This window comes from Giraffa tippelskirchi, chromosome 3 (genome assembly GCF_054371585.1).
Source record: "Giraffa tippelskirchi isolate mGirTip1 chromosome 3, T2T-mGirTip1v1.2.pri, whole genome shotgun sequence".
Lineage (NCBI taxonomy): Eukaryota > Metazoa > Chordata > Mammalia > Artiodactyla > Giraffidae > Giraffa > Giraffa tippelskirchi.
The window spans coordinates 85578396-85594038 of NC_137277.1; the positions used below are offsets into that span (position 1 = coordinate 85578396).

Genomic DNA, 15643 nt, shown 5'->3' on the forward strand with positions numbered 1-15643 from the left:
CAAGCCAGGCTTCAGCAATACGTGAACTGTGAACTTCCAGATGTTCAAGCTGGTTTTAGAAAAGGCAGAGGAACCAGAGATCAAATTGCCAATATCTGCTGGATCATCGGAAAAGCAAGAGAGTTCCAGAAAAACATCTATTTCTGCTTTATTGACTATGCCAAAGCCTTTGACTGTGTGGATCACAATAAACTGTGAAAAATTCTGAAAGAGATGGGAATACCAGACCATCTGACCTGTCTCTTGAGAAACTTGTATTCAGGTCAGGAAGCAACAGTTAGAACTGGACATGGAACAACAGACTGGTTCCAAATAGGAAAAGGAGTACATCAAGGCTGTATATTGTCACCCTGCTTATTTATATGAAGAGTACATCATGAGAAATGCTGGGCTGGAAGAAACACAAGCTGGAATCAAGATTGCCGGGAGAAGTATCAATAACCTCAGATATGCAGATGACACCACCGTTATGGCAGAAAGTGAAGAAGAACTAAAGAGCCTCTTGAAGGTGAAAGAGGAGAGTGAAAAAGTTGGCTTAAAGCTCAACGTTCAGAAAACTAAGATCATGGCATCTGGTCCCATCACTTCATGGGAAATAGATGGGGAAACAGTGGAAACAGTGTCAGACTTTATTTTTTGGGGCTCCAAAATCACTGCTGATGGTGATTGCAGCCATGAAATTAAAAGACGCTTACTCCTTGGAAGGAAGGTTATGGCCAACCTAGATAGCATATTTAAAAGCAGAGACATTACTTTGCCAACAAAAGTCCGTCTAGTCAAGGCTATGGTTTTTCCAGTGGTCATGTATGGTTGTGAGAGTTGGGTGGTGAAGAAAGCTGAGCTCAGAAGAATTAATGCTTTTGAACTATGGTGTTGGAGAAGACTCTTGAGAGTCCCTTGTACTGCAAGGAGATCCAATCATTCCATCCTAAAAGAGATCAATCCTGTGTGTTCATTGGAAGGACTGATGTTGAAGCTGAAACTCCAATACTTTGGCCATCTCATGCGGAGAGTTGACTCATTGGAAAAGACCCTAATGCTGGGTAGGACTGGGGGCAGGAGGAGAAGGGGACAACAGAGGGTGATATGGTTGGATGGCATCACTGACCCGATGGACATGGGTTTGGGTAGACTCCGGGAGTTGGTGATGGACAGAGAGGCCTGGCATGCTGCAATTCATGGGGTCGCAAAGAGTCGGACATGACTGAGTGAATGAACTGAACTGAACTGAAGAATAATCGTTTCTGGTTTTGGCCACATGGCTTATGGGATGTTATTTCCCCGACCGGGCATCAAACCTGTGCCCTTGGCAGTGAAACCATGAAGTCCTAACCACTGGACCACCAGTGAATTCCCAAGAATGATGTTTTATTAAAGTGAGGCTTCTGTCTCCCTCACAAGTACAGTGCCCTCAGCTACACAAATTCTGTTATTCTCCTCCTCTGCTCAAACCACTGGTAAATCAAACTGATAGAGGAACCACTGACTGAAACTGCATGCCTTAGCCAGGAAAGATATTAATAGTAGCCAACTGCACGAGTTATCTTACAACAGGAGGACACTTGCTCCTTGGAAGAAAGGCTATGACGGGCCTAGAGGGCCTATTAGGAAGCAAGGACATTACTTTGCCGACAAAAGTCCATCTAGTCAAAGCTATGATTTTTCCAGTAGTCCTGTACAGATGTGAAGAGTTGGACCATAAAGAAAGATGAGCGCTGAAGAATTGATGCTTCTGAACTGTGGTGTTGGAGAAGACTCTTGACAGTCCCTTGGACAGCAAGGAGATCCAACCAGTCCATCCTAAAGGAAATCAGTCCTGAATATTCATTAGAAGGACTGATGCTGAAGCTGAAGCTCCAATACTTTGGCCACCTGATGCAAAGAACTGATTCATTGGTAAAGACCTTGATGCTGAGAAAGATTGAAGGCAGGAGAATAAGGGGATGACAGAGGATGAGATGGTTGGATGGCATCACCAAGTCCATGGACATGAGTTTGAGCAAGCTCTGGGAGTTGGTGATGGACTGGGAAGCCTGGTGTGCTGCAGTCCATGGGGTCGCAAAGAGTCGGACATGACTGAACTGAAGTGAACTGAACTGAACCTGGAAACTAACCCCATTACCATAAAATCCAAGACTGTGAGCCAAATGGCAGAGCAGAAAGACAAAGTCAAGATTAGAAGGTTTGGTATTTTCAGCCCCACCACAGATTCTCTGGAGGGGAGAGGGGCTGGAAAGGGAGTTAATATAATAATTGATCATGTCTGTGTGATGAAGTCTCCATAAAAATCCTGATAGTATGGAATTTGGAGACCTTCTGGGTTGGTGAACACATGGAGGTACTGGGAGAGTGGCACTCCTAGAAAAGGCACGGAAGCTCAGAGCCCCTTCCCACATACCACATACATCTCTCCCACCTGGATGTTCATCTGTGTCACTTAGCATATCTTTTTGTAATTAACTGGTAAACAGTGAGTAGACTGTTTTCCTGAATTCTGTGAACCACTCTAGCAAATGAATCAAGGCCTGGGAGAGGGTCATGGGAACCTCTGATATATAGCCCACTGGTCAGAAGCACAGGTGACAACCTGGACTTGAAATTGCCAATCAAAGTTGAGGGTTGTGTAGCAGCCTTGTGAGACTGAACCCTTCACCTGGGGTCTGATACTGTCTCCAGGTAGATAGTGTCAGAATTGAGTTAAATTGTAGGGCACCCCGGCTGGTATGGCAGGATTGCTTGAGGTGGGGGAAAAAGCCCACCCATGTCACGTCAGAAGTGTTATGAATGTGATAGTAATGTGAGAACAAAGGAGAAACACTGGAGTCGTGTAGGTTTCCTACTCACTAGCCAATCTTTTTAAAAAAGCAGACGTTTTTATTTGTATAATTTTCTTGGTATGGTTCTTATAAATGACACATTAAAAAATGTATTAAATTCAGCCAATTTGTTTGATTACGCCCTTCTAGCAAACAGTGTTGATTGGACATTAGAGGATAAAAATGTGCTGGAAGAGTGTGCCTATCCCTGTTCTGAGAGATGCAATGGCAGCTACACGGCCTTGCAGCCTGGATTGCTGTGCTTTCTGTTACTTGCCATCCTCATATTTCTCTCTTCCCAGCTGGTGGGAGGGTACCTGTCCAACCTCGGGTCATCTGAGCCACCTGGGCCTTCTCCAGTCTGTCTCAAAAATATGAGCTGGGCTAAGTCAATTCTCTGTCTTTTGGGACTTTGAGACAAGGAATAGAGAAGGATTTAGGGTTGGGAAGATCCTCTGGAGTAGGAAATGGCAACCTGCTCCAGTCTTCTTGCCTGGAAAATTCCATGGACAGAGGAGCCTGGTAGGCTACAGTCCATGGGGTCACAAGAGTTGGACATGACTGAGCACACACACTTATTTAACAGTTACAGGTAGAGGGACTTCCCTGGTGGTCCAGTGGTTAAGACTTCACCATCCAGTGCAGGGGATGTGGGTTCTAACCCTCGTCTGGGAACTTAATCCCACCTGCCGAGGGACAGCTCAACCCGCGTGCTACAATTAGAGAAGCTCTTCACACGCCACATATAGAGAAATCTCGTGCACCACAAAGAAGACCCAGGACAGACCCCCTTCCAAAATAAAGATAAATAAATAAATAACAATTCCAGGTAGCATTTGCAGCTAAAGTTCATGAAGCAGCACAGCAGCTGGGAGCCCAGTCTGAAATGTGGAAGAACATCAGACATCAGATGCTGGTGACTAGGACAGCAGCAACTGTATGGGGGCAGCTGATGGTGGAGTGTGAGGCAAGGAACCAGCAAGCCCACCCAGGCCCTTAGAGCCACTCCCTCTTCCGCATCAGTCTTTGTGGGGTCCTACCCTGTTACAGTGCCACTTCTTCAATTACCTTGATCAAATAACTAACTTCTATGTCCCAGTTTTCTCAACTGTAAAATGGACATAATAATAGAATCAACCTCGTAGGAAGTGGGAAGGGCTTACAACTGGGCTTGGGACATCATGATCTCTCCATAATTAACTCTAATCAAAATTACTTCTTCCGTGACATATTTTATATTACATTACAACAAATTTGTGTTTGAATCGGCTAGCATGGGACTGTTTCTTATAGTTAAAACTCAGCAAAACAAGCAGGTGGTGTTGTTATCCTTTGAGTCTCCTTGGAACTTCATCTGTGTGGGTAAGAAGTAGGGGATTTCTGAAAATTGACCATCTAGCATTGGCTCTCTCATTTTCAGTAAGCTCATTTTGATTCTTTGATAAAATAAGACAGTGATTTACAATAATGGCTAGAATTTAAGTAATGGTCACTGTTGAGTGTGTTACATCAAATGGAGGAACTAGTAATTTTTAGACTCTTTTTAGACAAAGATAAATAATTGCGTAGGCTGAGTCCTGAGAAATTCAACTTCAGAGTCATGGGTTCCCCAGGCAAGGATGAAACGCATACAGTCAGAGGAAAGTGTGGTATGCAGTAGGAGCCAAAAGAACTGACAAAGGAGAAGGAAAAGAATTATTCCTGTCTCACAAAAGAATTTTTCCTCTTTTTCTACTTTATGTTTCTAGCTCTTCTTTCCAAGTTTTAAATTTAGTCAATAGGGAAATAATGCCCCCTGCCTTTGAGACTTGTTTCTGAATTGCCAGTGAAAATGAGAGAGAACGCAGGGCCCCTAACAGACAAGGACCCCAGCAAACATTTGCCTGACTGAACTAAGCATTCAAATGTACTCTGCAACTTTATTAGACATACTTATTCCATAAAACAAATACTCTCTCTAAACTACCACAAAATCGAGAGGAAATCAACAGAGGACTGATGAAAGAAAGAGAAAATGTAATTGCCTGAATGTTTTGTTTTTAGCAGCATTTAGTCACACCTACTAAACCACAATGACCCTCCCTGTCCCTATGGAGACCAGAGAGGTTCAACTACACCAAAATAAAATAAGTGTTAACTTTACAGCCGCTGGACCTCACGAACACCAATTTCACACGTGATGAACCATTTCACAAAGCACAGCTTCCATGAGAACAGGGTAGGGAAGAGCCTCGGCGGGGGGCTCTGTGTGCTGCCTTGCCTATAATGGGCTAAGTGACAGAGCAGGCACTTCAATTCCAAGCTTTGGGTTTTTCATCTGTAAAGTGAGGACACTGAACTTCGGGAGATGGTCTTCAAGATGCCTTCCGGCTCTAACACTCCATTGAAGTCTGCTCAGGTTCAAATTTTAGATTGTGAGAAAATATAAAGCAGGCAGAAAAGGCAAAGCTCAGATGAGGAGACCTCCATTTACAATGGGGGGGGGGTACAGAGATTTTAGTGAGGTCTGAGATAGCCAGCCTACAAGGCAGCCCTCTGATCTCACCTTCTGGTATTCGCACCCTTGTGTCATCCCTCCCATATGGAATAGGGCTGACCTGTGTAAACAACAGTATGTTATGGGATGTGCCAGACTTCTCTTTCATTTTTATTTTTTAATATTTATTTACTTATTTGGCTGTGCTGGGTCTTAGTTGCGGCATGCAGGATCTTTAGTTGTGGCATGCAGGATCTTTAGTTGCGGCATGCAGGATCTTTAGTTGTGGCATGTAGGATCTAGCTCCCTGACTAGGGATTGAACGTGGACCCACTGCATTGGGAGTGTGGAGTCTTAGCCACTGGACCACCAGGGAAGTCTTGGGTGTGACTTCAGAAAAGACACTATGGCTTTCACCATACTCTCTTGCATCTCTCTCAGCGGGGGAATCCAAGCATCATGTCATAAAGATACCTAAGCATATAGAGAGGTCCACATGAAGAGCAACTGAGGTCCCATGCCAACAACCAGCTCCATGTGGGAGAACTGTCTTGGAAGCAGAACCTCCAGCCACAGTCAAGCCTTCAGATAAACGCAGCTCCTGTGAACATCTTGATGGACATTTCATCAGAAACCCATACCAGAACCAGTCAGCTAAGCTATTCCTAAATTCCTCAACTACAGGAATTACGTGAGATAACAAATATTTATTCTTATTTTTAGCCACTAAGTATTGGGGTGATTTATTTTACGTGCTGTGCTGTGCTTAGTCACATCTGACTCTTTGCAACCCCATGGACTGCAGCACGCCAGGCTCCTCTGTCCTTGGGATTCTCCAGGCAAGGGTACTGGAGTGGGTTGCCCATGCACTCCTCCAGGGGATCTTTCCGACCCAGGGATCAAACCCAGGTGTCTGGCATTGCAGGTGGATTCTTTAACCAGTTGAGCTACCTGGGAAGCCCAATTTGTTAAATAGCAATACACAATTATTAGAACATCTGTAAGAAAATTACAGTTGTTCTTACAGAGTATTTGTGTAACATGCACTGGTTATATACATCTCATCTTTATTCCTTAACTTATTCACTTATCAGAAAATTTATCAAGAACTTACTGCCAGACACTGTGCCAGGTGGTAGAAATTCAGGAAAAAATGAAGTTTCCCATCTTCAAGAAGCTCATAATCTGAAAAGCTGCGGTGGTGGGGGATAGTGGCAAATCATAAATGCGTATAACAGATGCCACTTTGATTTCTATGCTTTATTATCACATTTTTTGTTTCTGCCAGAGTTTCGAGTACATAAACTTTGGCTGTGACTTCAGCGGTCGAAGAGAATGCTCATCAGTTACTGCTGCATGATTGTTTTTGGTTTTAATAAGAGTGATCAATACCATCAGCTCCCCCTTTAAATGCTAATGAATCCTTTAACACAGCAGATGTAGACATACAGTACACTGCAGATTAAAATTAGGCACAAAATTAAATTGCTTACACATAGCAAAGGAGCTGGTTTGGACATCTTGATAATCAGCCACAACCAGCTGACAAATCTTGAATTGTCCCTGCACCGAGGCTAAGCCATCCCGTTTCAGCCAGAACAGGCACCATCAGGCATCAGGAGTGCCCTGGTGCCCCTGGCTACAAGAAAGGAAAACTGCCAGGTCAGACTTTCAGGAAAACTTTATGTACTTTTAGAAGGAGGCACAACAAGAGAGTAGAGAGCACTGGGGTCAGGAACAACTAATAGTCAAAAAAAAAAAAAAGAACTTTGGGATGAGTTCCCTGGTGGTCTAGTGGTTAGGATTTGGCACTTTTATTGCCCTGGCCTGGGGTTCAATCCCTGGTTGGGGAACTGAGATCCTACAAGGCTCGAAGCACAGGCAAAACAAAACAAAAATACAACAACACACTTTGGGTCTCTGGAAAGAAAAGCTATATAATGAGATTCTATCAATGTCTAAAAGGACAATGTCTCTGTGTGAATTTCTTGAACATACACAATATTTTTATTCTTTTTCTATTCCTGTGACAAGCATTTCTTGAGATCTGGTGTTAGTTGTGCTATACTAGGTACAAAAACTCAAAATAAAAAATGAGCATAGTTCACTATAATACAAGGGGTTACTTCTTGGGAAAAACAGGCTGGCCTTTCCTTGGGGGCCTTGGCACACCCAGAATCTTCTGTCACTGATAAGGTCCCCCACCTCCCTTTTTGTTTTTTGGCAGCACCATGCTGCTTGCAGGATCTTAGTTCCCCAATCTGGGACTGAATCTGGGCCACAGCAGTGAAACTGCTGAGTCCTAACCACTGGATCACCAAGGAATCTCAATAAGCCCCCAAACCTAATCAGTGTCTCAGAGTTGTTCTCGGGGTCCAATTCACATTGGCAAAACTCATGAGAGACTGATGTATAAAATCAGAATGGTAATTTTTTTTCAATACTAGAAATGTAACTCTAAAGTGAATTGGAGAATCCTGTTAAGGTCACTTAATGAGCATGAGATTAGAACAAGAATTTAGATGATTTGATGGTTTATTAGTCTGATCAATATATTTGCCAATTAATGTATGGCAGATTAACAGATTGAGTTAACAGATTGAGTACCAACTGTGTGTTGGAAATAACACTAATGATCTATGAAGGAGTACAGAGGAGCAGATTTTGGGATGATTTTATCAAAGGGAGATACATCTGATTAACCACAAGGTCCTGTGTGAACATATGAGGATGAGCCTGACCTAGGCCTGGGGATCAGGGAGGACTTCCTGGAGGAAGCAAGGTCTTAGCAGAGAGCTAAAGGCTGACTTGGCCAGACAGTGCAGAGGAAGCAGGATGGAGGGAGTTTTGAAGACAAGGGAGAATATCGCAGCATTTCAGTTTGATTGCTGTGGGGAAAGGCAGACAGTGATGCAGAAAAGGTAAGCAGGAGCCTGATCGAATGACCATCTCCACAAAAGGTTTATATTTCCCTAACCAAGTAGACTCTCACATCAGTCTGGGAAAGGCTCTGCTGGACAATGTTGTGATGCTTACTGGTCTCTAGGAGTGATTGGGCACATTATGCTGTGTGAAGGCCTGGTGTGGATAGTATGGTTAACCTTTTCCTTTGTGGACTGCCTTATTCTGGGCTTCTAAGGCTGACCACCTCTGTCTGTCCCCAAACCCACCTCCTAACCCTTCCACCACCTCTAGAAGACTCATCGTTTCATGTCTCTGGTCTGATATATATGCATGCTTTTCAGGCCTGGGAGGTATTGAGGTGTTTGTGGCCATTCCATTGATGAATTCTTGGTGGTTAGTTGTATTTCTCCGTTGCCAAGTTCTTGGGCATCACTGTACTGTCCTCCTAGAGCACCTTCAGGGGAGTGGAACACAAGGCTTAGCAATGGTGCAAGGGACTAAGTGATAAGATGCCCCCAAGAGGAGTTCAGAATGGGCAAAGTGACTGAAACTGTGGACAGAGGCCTTCCAGGATGACAGCTGAAACGTGAGGGCTGAGTGAGACTCACCTAGGTGGTAGGGAAGCAGTTTCTTTGGGACAGTTGAGTAAAGAGAACAGATTATGGAGGGTAAACTTTTATTTTAGTTTTGAATGAGCTACAAGGTCACAAGTCCACTTCATTCTTTCACTCTCTTAATTTGCTCATGCATTGCTTAAACAGCCAGCGAGGCAAAAGGAAAGGGCAATCGAGTGAAGAGTCACCGGTGCCTGTTACCCTAAAGCCTTGACAAGGTTGACCACGGATCTAGTGCTTTTTACCAACTCCACAATCTCATATACCAGTTCCAGGAGTAGCAAATAGAGCTGGGTCCAGGTCTTATGCTCTGACTTCCCCAGGCCATCCTGGCTTAACTGTAGCTTCTCAAACGAGAGTGATGGCAAGAGATTTTATAAGCTTCCTCACTACAGTGTCTCTAATTTACAGTTTCCATGATAAGTTGGCACAACCGAATCACAGCATCTTGTAGCTGAGCCGGCATTTCAGAAGCATGCCGTGTCTGTACCAACGTGTTGAGGTGAAATGATAAATTATAGAGACTTGGGAGACATGAAATATTTGGTATTTCTCAACTGAAACAGTTGCAATTGAGTCAGAATGCTCTGAGCTGTGTGCAGGCTATTCCATTTTGAACTACTGGACATTCTGATCTTGATGTGTTGACCCTTGGACTTTTAAACACTTATTTATGGATAAAATGTGATCAGAACGATATATATAACTACTGAGAAATGTTTGTGTCAAGGAAGAATGTCATTATGCCAATTCAATTCCCTGATATTCCATCTAACAGGCTTTGCTGGTGAAGAATCCACCTACCAATGCAAGAGACTCAGGTTTGATCCCTGGTTTGGGAAGACCCCCTTGAGAAGGAAATGGCAACCCACTCCAGTATTCTTGCTTGGAACATCCCATGGACAAAGGAGCCAGGTGGGCTACAGTCCATGGGGTCACAAAGAGGTGGACACAACTGAGCAACTGAGAACACACACATGGATTCTATCCAACATAATAAAATTATTTCCCATTTTTATATTAATTTTTATTGTACTGATTTCCCCCCATGGGATTAGTTATTTTCAATGTAAGTTTTACAATGAAGATTTTATATATCATTTTTTCTGTTGCTCATACCAAGTTTTACTCATTATCACTTCTGCCACTGTGAGTCTTCTTTTGTGTCTTCATCCAATTATCCCAGATTTTACTGTTTTAAATTTTACTGTGAATATTTTAAACATTGCAGTTTAATTTTTATAATTTTTATGAACAATATTCAGTAATTGGTTGAAAACAATGACCAGGTTATATTTATTTCTAATGTATCTTTGGTAAGTAATCTCCAGTTCTCCTTTACATATGTGGGATTATTCAATTATTCAGGTCAGTGCTGTAGAATTGCTATCTAGTGACTATGCAGAGAGCAAAACATCATGCTTTGCCTGGGCAATGCCTGGAGTAATGCCTGCCTCTTTGGTAGCAACCAGTACAGATTCAGGTGTTTCAAACTTGATCTGAAACTTACTGAAGCTCTGCCACACCCCCACTCTTACAGGTGGCTAACTCAAGATATAGTTTCTTAATTTGTTCCTACTATGATTTTTTCCTCTTAAAATATCCCTGGTGGTTTTTCATTGTTGTTGTTTTTTGTTTTGTTTTTTTGCTGTTGATTGTTGTTGCTATTAATGTCAGCCTCTTGCAACTGATTTAACTTGATGGGGAAAAAAAAATCCTCTTAATTCTTGTTCTGTTCTTCACTTACATTCATCTTGCAACATGGCAAGCAATTTTTGATGAATAAGCATCATTAGGAAAAAAATAACATCCACCCTTATTATTTCCTTAATAATAAGAATAATTTCTTTCAACCAAGAAGCAGACCACAGATGTTCTTATTTTGGTTTTGACTAGGAGCATTGAGGGATTTTTTTCATGAGATCTTTTGAGGTGGTCAGTTTTGTACAGTGTTGGAATAACCTCTTTGTGATTAGCTACTGCACTAACTAGGAATGAGGTCATTGAGTCATTTTACTACCAGTTTGGATTCTCCAACGAATAGCCCAAGAAAGCAAGAAGGGAAAAAGCATGAAACAAGCAATTATTGGCATAACACCTTTTAAAACTAGAGTCTTAAATAATTCCCCAGAATGAACCTTCTGTTTAATAATTAAATCCATATTCCATGTTCCATCAGAGTGACCCAGTTAAGACTGCATTTAGCTACTTATCCAAAAATCCTAATAAAGAAAATATTTTATTGCTTATTTGGAAGCAGCATGCTATGAAGATAGCATACTTTGTATTAGCCCTCTTAAAAAAATTAAACATGAACAAAGGACAAAGGGAAAAATAATTGAAAACAGATGTGGTTGATATAAGCTTCATGAGAAAGGATCGCAGTGGAACTTAAATCCTTGGAGAAGTTGGTCATCCACAGTGGAAAAGAGGACCTCGGTGCCTAATGTCACTATTTCCCATCACTTTTGCTTGTAAATGCAGGTGTTAAACAATAAGAGTTATACAACTGAGTTGTTGGATTGATGGTTAGGTCACAACTTTCCACACAAGTAAAGTTGTTTCCTATAACCTAGATTTTATGGTGGTGGTGGTTTAGTTGCTAAGTTGTGTCCAACTCTTGCGACCCAATGGACTGTAACCTGCCAGGCTCCTCTATCCATGGGATTCTTTAATGCTGCCCAAACCAACCCCAGGCCCCAAGGACCGTATTAGAGCAGGGCAGTTACTCTGGGAATATATGCATGTACTTGATGACTGGTTTCTATTAAAAGAGAACAACTCCCAACAGTGGCAATTCCCCAGAATCAGATTTCTACAGAGCACTGAGAATTCTATGCAGGGCAAAGAACAGTTGATATTCAGAGCTAGTGAATGTTGACCAGAAACGCAGAATGTAATGAAAGTAACATTTATTCATTTGACATATAGTACGTTTGTTGCCACCATGCTTTTTTGATTTGTAAAAATATGAAGGATTTCCCAAGCCAGATCCCACAATGCCTGTCCTGAACTGTAGTCACCTTCCTCCCACCCATACCATTCACCTCTTTACCCCCAGCTGCTTACAGCTTTCTTGCTACAAGGATGGTATTTACTGTCTTGCTCTAACAAGGATGAGAGTAATTTTAAATTTCTCTGACTTTTAGCTTGTGATGTGATCATCCTGTTCTGTGTCTGTTTTCTTTTAGACTTTAGAATTCTGACATCCCAAGAGGACTTTACAGACCTTTGTTTGCCCCTCTTGGCTCCTCCTTTGGCAAAGTGTAGAAAATAATATTTGATTGCAGTCCCTGGGAGCTTCGGGAAAGAAATAACCACAAATCTCCTAAGCAGTTTAGATTTCTGGTTTCTGATGAGTCTCATGGAATGATATGTGGCATTATGATCAACATTAAGTCCAATAACCTTTTTTATTGCCTAAAAATGACAAGCCAAGTCAATTCAGCTCTGACTAAGATAAAAACCCAAATGTCTTACTAAAATAAATACTAACCGGCTGTGTGGAGATTGGGTAAGGCAAGTGAGGCACTTGCCTTGGGCACAAAATTTAAGGAAGCATTAAAAAAGCCCCACCTGAGTAATCAAAATAAATGATATTTTAATGCGATATTTTTGAAAGAGAAAATTAATGCAAAGAATACATGATGAACAAAATATCAATATAAGATATTTAAATAAAGACAGGATCAGTAACAGTGTCTTGCCAAGCCATACTGGAACCTTAGACAAAAGGAAAAACCAGTAATACTGATCGGGTCTTTCTCCAGAATCTCGATCTTTTTGTTTATCACGATTTTTTGCATTAATTTTCATTTATTTAAATATTGCACTAGAATATTATTTAAATATTGCACTAGAATATTATTAATCTTGATTATTGAGCTTTTCGATTCCCCCTTAAATTTTGCACCCAAGATGAGTGCCCTATTTAAGCTAAGTTTCTGCATTTAAGTTCACCCTAGTCCAGGCCCTGCTAACCAGAAAAGCAGTGGCTAGGGTAATACATCTTCTCTAAAGATGTTAATTCAGGGGAATAAAGTACATATAGTTATGTTTTAAGTCCAGTTACTTACAATGGACAACCAACATCCACAATTTTGGCCTTGTTTTGGCTATAGGCTCTCTTAGAAGGTATTTTCTAAACCCCTGGAAGGGAAACATTGTCTTTTGTTAATTCTATCTGAAGGCAGCACATTATCAAAATCCATTACATTGAAAAAAAAATACTAAGAAAAGCTCAACTAGTTCAATTCATCAAAAGTTTCTCCTTCCTCGGAAGTTTCCTCTGGGTCTTTCTCTGCTGGTCTTGGCAGAGGGGGGCCTGTGGGGTTTCTTGCGGTACTCCACCTTTGTCCATCCCCCTTCGCTGACTTTGTTCTCCTCCTCACTGGCTCGTGAGTCCGTGTCAGCGCACAAAGGCATCCCTGGGATGGTCCTGGGTTGATGGGAGGCATCTGGGCTTTTCTTAAAGTCAGGTGACTGGTGAGCATTGAGTGCTGACTGAGAAACCCTGTAGAATTTTCCAGAATATCTTTCTCTTGAAGGAGTAGAATGCTGACTTTTCCCACTGTGTCTTCCTCTCGGAGAAGAATTGAGTGAGTGGCTAGCTCGATCGTATCTGTTCCTGCTTCTACCAGAGTATCGCCCCCTCTCTAAGGAGCTGTCAGTATTAACACTGGAAAAGCCACTATCCCTGGAGTTAAGATGCAGAGAAGAGAAGTTTTTGGTCAGTCCGTACTGAGTAGGAGAGGAGCTTCTGGACTGGTTTATAGGTGTAATCTGTTGATACTTAATGGGCACCTGGGTCCGCCTCACCGCAGCTGCATAGGAGTCCTGGTCATTGAAATAGGGGAAGAATTGGGACCCCAGGATGGGGTTGCTCTGGGAGCGCTGTAGGGAAGTGTTGGATGCAATCTGCCGCATCCTCAGAGTATCCAGCCACTGGCAATCAGCGCCTATAGAAGAAATGGAAATGGACATCTTTGAAGCCACAGTAAAGCTGCATGCCTAATTCATAAGCCCGTTTCACAAAATTTCAAACCTCTTTGGGAAGCTCTAAGCGTTACCATTCATAATTCTAGGCTAGGTATCAGAACATTTCCTTTATTATAAATATTCATTAAAAAAAAATAAGGGCATTTATACTTACCAAATGTATGCTATATGCTGGCACTGTTCCAAAGGCTTTTCTTACAGTATATCACTTAACCTCCACGACATCTTCTAGAAACTGTGCTCAGTCACTCAATCGTGTCTGACTCTTTGTGACCCCATGGACTGTGGCCTGCCAAACTCCCCAGTCCATAGGATTCTCCAGGCAAGAATACTGGAAGCGGGTTGCCATTTCCTCCTCCAAGGGATCTTCCCCACCCAGGGATCGAACTTGCGTCTCCTGTGGCTCCTGCATTGGCAGGCAGATTCTTCACCACTGAGCCATCTTCTCAGGTCAATACTAATAATATCATTCTCTAATGGAGGAGACTGACGCTTGAGAGGTGAAGTCACCAGACCCATGGTCACTCAGCTAATACTCCTATGTTTAAATTCTATCCTCTTCCCAACTTAGCCATGTTGTCACTTCTAGAAATTACTGTTTAAGTGTCTTTGGATGGCAGGGGTATGTTTAGTCAACAAAAGGCTTTTTGCTAACCAGCACTTTTAAATCCTCAAGAACCCTAAATGCAGATAAAAGAGATTGGGTTCTAATGGTTGAGACAGCTAGAGATTGGAAGAAAGACAGTTTATATCTCCAGAGGAGTGATTCCCAAGGTTCAGGAATAAGAAATGTTTTCTGCATGAAAAATGAAGCTTTGTGGCAAATAGGAAGAAGTTACAGTAAAAGAAAATGCTTAATTAACAGCCACTTAGTAAACTATATTTCAGTGAATAAGCAAGTTCCTTCCACCTTGGATCTTCTCTGTCTTCCCTAGGGCCTGCACTGCCCACATTCCCGAGCAGTGAATAAGCAAGTTCCTTCCACCTTGGATCTTCTCTGTCTTCCCTAGGGCCTGTACTGCCCACATTCCCGAATTCCCTGGTATCCTCCCTGAGCAACTCTGGCCCTGCTTGTGTCAATGTGGCTCCAGGAGAGGAACAGAGCATGCCCACTCCCTCTGCCAGAACCAATGCCTCACGCCTCTCAGGTGAGGGATGCGTCCAGACACAGGCTTGCATCCTGTGTTCAGGCTCACAGGCTTCAGCCAACCATCACATGCTTCTTTCCCTTCACTTGGACCTCCCCGAAACCTTAGCTTTCAACAGAACGCTAATTTTGTTCAGTGTCCAACCCCCTACACGGAGCCATGTGCACCGGGGAATTCAATCACATCCAGCTCTAAGGCAGACTTTGATTAGTCCAAGCCAGACATATGATGCCATGGTTAAAAATGAACAAGGTGCTCAGCTCTGGCCAAAGTGACCGGAAAGGTAGTCTGCAAAGGGGTCTCTAAGCAAGTCTTTCTCCCTCCCAAGCATGAGAACAGGGAAAGGATTGACCTCTTATTTCCTGTGGACATTACCATATCTTTATGTGATGACTGTGAGTGTGAGAGGAGTTAGGCTGAGGACCAAGGCAACCTGTTAAGGATGGCAGAGTAAAAACCAGGCAAGGCTCATTTCTCATCCTTAACATGGTTGAGTGCCTTATCTTACTGTACCTGGAGCCCGGCCTACCTCTGGACTTCTTGTGATGGAAGATGGTAAATTTTAGTATAGTTAAAACCCATGGTTTAAGAACTTAAGAATGAGAAAGAAAAATAACCCAATCAACCATGCTGACAAAGCAAGGCAGATCTAGCATGCTGTCAAAGAATTTGTTGCTGGGTTTAGAA

The 15643-nt window shown here is 42.5% G+C and overlaps 1 protein-coding gene across 4 annotated transcripts in view; it reads right to left on the reverse strand.

Moving 5' to 3' along the window:
• Nucleotides 1–11705: 11705 nt before the first annotated feature.
• The window catches only part of MAP3K20 (mitogen-activated protein kinase kinase kinase 20), a 167218-nt gene continuing 163280 nt past the window's right edge, over nucleotides 11706–15643 (reverse strand). For all 4 annotated transcript variants that reach the window (XM_081584644.1, XM_081584645.1, XM_081584641.1 and 1 more), the window contains one exon: nucleotides 11706–13768. In XM_081584644.1, coding sequence (XP_081440770.1) covers nucleotides 13068–13768 — 701 coding nt within the window. In that variant the 3' untranslated portion in view covers nucleotides 11706–13067. The remainder of the gene's footprint in view (nucleotides 13769–15643) is intronic.